Source organism: Phaethon aethereus (genome assembly GCF_964289735.1).
Source record: "Phaethon aethereus genome assembly, chromosome: 20".
Taxonomy (NCBI): Eukaryota; Metazoa; Chordata; class Aves; order Phaethontiformes; family Phaethontidae; genus Phaethon; species Phaethon aethereus.
The window spans coordinates 10,117,588-10,123,932 of record NC_138596.1 but is presented as its reverse complement, the minus strand read 5'-3'; the positions used below and the strand labels follow the sequence as shown (position 1 = coordinate 10,123,932).

The 6,345-nt window shown below is 48.4% G+C and overlaps 1 protein-coding gene across 2 annotated transcripts in view; it reads left to right on the top strand.

Annotated features, from left to right (window-relative positions):
* Positions 1–325: 325 nt before the first annotated feature.
* The window catches only part of KCNT1 (potassium sodium-activated channel subfamily T member 1), a gene marked incomplete at its 5' end in the record, with an annotated part of 71,031 nt that continues 65,011 nt past the window's right edge, over positions 326–6,345 (top strand). For both annotated transcript variants that reach the window (XM_082008985.1, XM_082008984.1), the window contains one exon: positions 326–420. In XM_082008985.1, the coding sequence (XP_081865111.1) occupies positions 326–420 (95 nt within the window). The remainder of the gene's footprint in view (positions 421–6,345) is intronic.

Here is a 6,345-nt window from a genome sequence, read left to right as displayed (position 1 = left end):
TGCGGGGGGGGCACGGCCGCCTGCCCCGCAATGTCATTGCAGCCGGTGGGCTGCCAGCCCCTCCCGGCGCAGGGGGCCGCGGTGCGGGGCAGCGCCGGGCGGTGCGTGCCGGGGTGCGGGTTGCGCGGGGCCGGCCCCGGAGGAGGTGCCGGGGCGGGGGCGGGCGGCGGGGGCGGGCAGGGCAAGGCAAGGCAAGGCAGGACGCCCCCCTCATTGCCGCTGCCCCCTTCTCTCCCGCAGGCTCTCATCGCCTGGCGGCTGCGGCGGCGGGGACGGCGGCGGGAGCCGCAAGAGCGGGGTCATCCTGGACATCGCCGCCCTGAAGATGACGGAGCTGGAGTCCGAGGTGCTGCCCCTGCCGCCTCGGTACCGCTTCCGCGATCTGCTGCTGGGGGACCAGTCCTTCCAGAGCGACGACAGGTTCGGGGCCGTACTGGGGGGGCAGCGGGCGGGGGGCACGGGGACACCCCCCCGGGAGCGGGGTAGGGAGGGGGACACACACCTGGGGACACACACGCCCCAGGGGTGGGGCACGTACCTGGGCTTGGGGACACAGGCTTGGGACACACGCCCTCCCCGCCGCGGGTGGGACACCCACGCACGGGGACGGGGACGGGGACGGGGGGCCCGCAGAGCTCTCCGCGGTGCTGATCGCGCGGGGCGCGGAGCTCTCCGCGGTGCTGACGGCCGGTTGCCGTCGCGGCGGCCTGCGCGGGCGGGGATGGGCACGGGGATGCGGGAGTGCGCTGGGGTGTGTTCGCAGGAGCTAGTGGTCACGCCCGGGCGAGGGGGCACTGGGATGCGTGTGGGTGTGCTGGGGGTGGCGGCCACGGGGCTGTGTGTGGGTATGCTCGGATACTAGGCACTGGGAACGAGCGGGTGTTCGGGGCTGGTGGACATACCAGAGCTGCTGGGCATTGGGAGTTGCGGGTGTACTGGGCCAGCAGACATTGAGATGTGTGGGTATGCTGGCAGCTTGCTGTGTCTGAGAGTCCCATCAGGGCTTGGCAAGGAGGAAAAGGGACCACTGTCTGGGAGATGCATGGAATACAACTGGTGAGGTGAGGGACTGGTGGAACTCCCTGTTAAGCCATACACAGAGTTTGGACTGAGTGCATCCATTTATTTGGGTGGTAAGGCTCACCCAGGCTGTTCTCAGAGACTGTCTTTGCAGCAGGGGGTGCTGATGGGAGCAGAGTAACTCTGAAGAGCTTCTGTGGAAGTGGCACAACTCTCCTTTTCTTGGGCTGTCTAGAGGAATGGCCTTTATGGGTTGAGCGCCAAGCCTGCTATTCCTGGCTGGCTGGCAGGGGTTTATTACCAGGCTGAGTGAGCTAAAGCAAAAGCAGGAATGCCATGAGTAGCAAATGAATTCCGTGAGCAGAGCACTTAAATGAAGAGGAACAAAACGAACCCTCCCTTCAACTCTGTTTGTATCATAAAAATCAAGGAACTAAGTGCTAATGGGGAGTCAGTAAGATTGTCATCTTTCCCCAGCAATTAATTGCATGATGTAAACAGAGAGAGATGTAACTCTTGTTGAAAAAAACCCTTCAATTGCTGATGAGTTAGCCTTTGGCTAGCTGCTGTGTATTTGGTACACCTGCATCAAAGCTTTTGTGCATCTCTCTTAAAAGGTAATTTAACTTTTTTACGTGTACAAGTCATGCAAAAAAGAAGTGAATTTGACTTTGAGAATGTGGGATTTACAAATGTTCTAAATAAGTGTTCCTAACTTTTATAGCTGTGTAGGAATTGATCTGTCTCGAAAATGAGTCTGTGATCCTCAGTATTTTAAAACCCAGATTTCCTTAACAGGCACTTAAACATTCATATAGTTTTATGGCATAAAGTGAGAGGTTGATAGGAAATTCCTGCTGCAGAAAATGTCTGGATTTCAGAATGGTTATGATATGGCTCATTTGGATAAGTTTGAAGTTTAGAGTTTTAATAATTTTCATATTTAAGTATTTGAATGGATCTGGAATACAGAAGATGGCAATTGCATAGTGTGTTTATTCTGTGTTTCACTAGTATACCCCTTAGCCTTCATTTTCATCTAGGTTTGAGTGTTTCTGATTCAGAATCTCTCTTTAATTTTAGTGTGGAGCTACTCTGGATTATTTTGTTAAATTCATTAGCCTTGTTTCTCAAAAGATCATTGTTTCACTGGCTTTATGTGCTGTTATCTTTAGTTGTTTGACATGCTCCTTCTTCTAGAAAATATTGAAAACTTCAAAGTGTGTTTGGGAATGCAAATCTATGAGCACATATTTGCTCTTCACATGTAGTCCTCTTGACTTCACTGGGAGTTGAGGTCAGCCACTGCAGCAGGCTTTTGGAAATGTTGCTGTTAGGCCTCAGTTTCTGTCCAAGTCGTTAATGATACTGGGACGTTACAGACGAAGTGAGCTTGCTGGAGTAATTATGACTAGTAGTCTGTTCCAAACCAACGGAATAAGGACCTGATTCAGGCTAGCAAAAGAAAAGCAGAAAGCCTTTTTGCCTTTGCCGTGCTTATAAACACTAAGCAGCTCAGACATGTGCTTTGAAGTGCTTTGTTACAGCACTGACAGGGATGTGCTGAGGAAAATTCCCCCACGTAAACAGTATGGGAACTGAATGGTAAAATAGAGCTTGTTGGACTTGCAGATGTAACACTGAAGGAAAACAGCCATAGCACAGCACTAAATATCTCATTTATTGATAAAAGCAATGCTAAAAACATTAGCATCTCAAATATCTACTTTTGAAAAACTCCCCTAGAATGATAGTGTGCTGATGAAAGTGAGGAGGTTTCTGGGGTCAGCAGAAGACTAAAAGGATGAGAGCCCGTAGGGGAATCCAGGTTTCGCTGCTTCCGGGGAATTAGAACCACTTCTGTTAGAGATGTATTAATCCATCCTCCTCACAGAGGATGCTGAGGAGACACCAACACTGGACTGAGGTAAGAGAATGAGGTAATGCTGGACCTTGAGGAGACAAGAGCTTGCTGGAACAAGTAGATAATTAGAGAGCTGTGATATAGGAGAACGAGAGAGCATGTCCACATAACCCACGGAACTTAAAGAACTGGTCAGTGAGTATGAGGTGGAATAGGTAAAATGGGCTGCTCCTAATTTACTTTTCTTTTTAGAATGTGAAAGGTGAAGACAGTCAGTCTAACTAAGTAGGGCTTACCCTTTGGGAGGTAGACTGATTGACATGAGAATTAAAATAATACTTCGAATGTTGTGTGGAGGATGGCAATAAATCAGCCAGGAAGCAAAGAGGAAAAGACCGACTAGAAGAGGAATGGGGGAGGTAAGTGGATTTGTGCAACAGCAAGAGAAAAGCCTAACGACAAGCAAACCTAGGGTTGTCAAATGGAAGTGCTCCTTCCAGCATCGTCGTCTTTGTCTTTGGAACTCACTACCACGAGGCACCTGGAGGGCTTTGGACTTACCTGTATTTAAATACCATGCTTGACATTTTTGCAGGACAGGTCTATAGGTTATAGAAACAGGATTAACTGTCATTCAGCTCTAAATTTCCAGACGATACAAACTCCTGTCTTGGGGCATAAATCTGGTTGGTAGGGACTGGGAGGTAATTTCTGCTTTGGGGAGAGAAGCTTCTCTTTGAGAACCTTGCCGTTCCCTCAGTTGTCTGGCATAAGTCCTGTCTGGTTTGGAAATTTCTTCCCCTCCTTTTGGAAGGTTCTGTCGATGTCAATAGTGGGAGAAAAAGAGATTTGTTCTGCTGTCTTATGGAAGCATTGCATTTCTTATCTCCCTGATGTTTTGTTGTCGTGAAAGTATTCAGAGCCACTGGAATATAACAGTAAAGGCAGAGTTTAAGATGTTGAGCGTGTAACAAAAAGCAGGTGAAGAACGGGGGGCATGGACACTGCTTGTGCCTGGCTGCCCTTTCACATGCTTGGCCCATGGCTCCTCCGGCCGTGGGAATCCTCTGTGCAGTGGTACCTGTGTGTGGGAGCAAGGCTAAGGGCTGCCGGCGGAAGGGAGGAGCTGAATGCAGCATCCCATCGGTGCTGCAAGTCTGGGCTCTGTAAGGGAGGCTTCTGTTCTATAGTGATACTGGTATTTGCTGATTAAAGGCAGCTGAGAAAGCATGTCTGCTGAATTGATAAATATTGTTTTATACCACAAGCTGTGGCATCCCTTTGATCTTTGCTGTCCTGACTACGGCAGTTTTTGATCTCCCACACTCTCTTTTCTTGGACAGTGCTGACAAGTGGGTTGGGGCATGTATAAAAAAAGCCCGTAAATAAAATTAAATTTTATCTCAGAGAAGTGCCATTAGGAGCTTATTTGTTGCCTAATTTAAATAGTCTGAATACTTTCCAGAAAATCGTTGTCAGAAGCCACAGTCCTATTTACAGTAGCAAGAAGTAATGATGTCACTTTGATTAAGTGCATTTTCTGAGGCTAATTATCAGCAAAGAATCATTTTGATGGGTGAGGATGTTTGGAAAAGTGGCTTGTGCAGAAAAAGTCAGCAACATCACTATAAAAATTTTAACATCTCCTGTTTCAAATCAAAGACTTTTCAGATGTTGCATAACCAAGAAGAGAGAGACTTTTGACAACTGGTGCGAATTCTTTTAAGTTTCTACTTCCAGGTTAGATAGATTTTGAAAACTTCATTGTCTGTTAACTGACATCTGGTTTTCGTGTCTTGAATTTGTCACTAAGTGGTGGCTCTAAATCATAGGTTGGATTATACTTGGCACAAGCAAACCAGAGTGCTTAAGTATCAGGCTTGTAGGATCTTATCCTTGCAGTTTTCATGCTAACATGCCCCAAATGACTTCCTCATCAAATGCATTATTACATTAATGGATCTGAGCAGTCTTGTGTCCCTCTGTCAGGTTCCTTGAATACGTCTGCAGCTGAAATCCCCACTTCATTGCCATTTGTTTTAATGGACAATTTTTCTAATTTTATTTGGAAAATGCAGATGCTAATTTGAAAATTCCAGTTTGAATCCAGAAATTAGAGACATTTATTTCTGTGATGGTGAGGTAATGGCCAATATTTTAGGCTCTGGACAGCATTGTCCGTTCAGGTGGCACCATCTGTGCTTGTGAAAATTTGTACCTGGATTTAGGAGATCCAGCTCTGATGCCTGTGTGCCACAAAATTCTTCTCATGAAGGCCCTTCATCTCCCTTGCTTGTGAAGGCAGGATAAAGGTATTTATTGTCTAATACCCATTGCCTCAATAAGAGGATTAAGACCAGTCTCCCACCAGCCTGGTGTGCACAATCTTTCAAGGAGTGACTCTGTCTCAGTTGCGATGCCTGAGCCCAGCTCCAAACCAAGTAATTAATAACACTGGTGAAATCAGTGGGATCCAAAGCAGAAACTTCGGAGTGCCTGTGTGACCACTTGAATTGAATTGCTTCTCCTCTGCTTTTGCCACCTGGCAAAGCAAAATCAAAACATTTATTAATTGGATTAGGCTGTTTTCCTGAGTCAACGCTTTGTCAGAAAGTTTCTGTCTGACAGCACACAAGCAGTGTCTGCTCCTGGACACTCAGCCAGCCTGCGGCAGTAACCCTGCTCCCGGCTGGAGCGATTGCTGCTCTGTGTGGGCTCCAGCTCCTGCGCCAGGCAGCGCAGCGAGCCGGGTGGGTGACACATACTGGTTAGCTTTTTCCAAAGCAGGTGCCCACAGTTGCCTGTGTCAGCCAAGGCTGTGGACAAGACTGAATTCAGTCCCCAGGTGCCATCTAAGCTGTTGGAGAAGCTGCGGGCCAGGAGCACCGGAGCTTACGGGGGCCAGACTGGACATGCTGCACTCCTCCAACAGGGCTTATTCCTGTGCTCTGGGTGGGCAGGGGCGTCCCAGGCCACCAGTCACCCGGCATGGCTCTTCTGAAGCACTAGACTAGGCTTCCAGGTCTAGACTAGCAGAGCTTGTAGCAGTGTAGGGAAAAAGCACCTGGGGCAGGGTGTTGGCGTACTTAAATCCGCTGCCAGTCCCATTCGCCACCTTACATGAAAGAGTAACCAAGAAGCCTGTGCTCCGCAGCCCTGGGTGGCCGCGTCTTCTTCAGCAAGGGTGGCTGCAGCAGGTCCTCTCCCTTAACAGAGGCAAAATTAACATATATTGCCACTGGATTCCTCAGCCCAGCTCCAGATGGGATACACCGGGGTGAAGAGTGTGTTGGAAGCCTGGGGCAGCTTTATAAAAAGGATTTGGGTTTTCTCGTGTCTGTAGATTTTTTCTTTTAATGATAGATAGCATTCTTAATTGTGGTTTGCTTTTTCAGTTGTTCTGAAAGGCTGCAGTGATGATTACTAATGTGGTGTCTTAATTGAAGAGCCGTTTGGAGTTT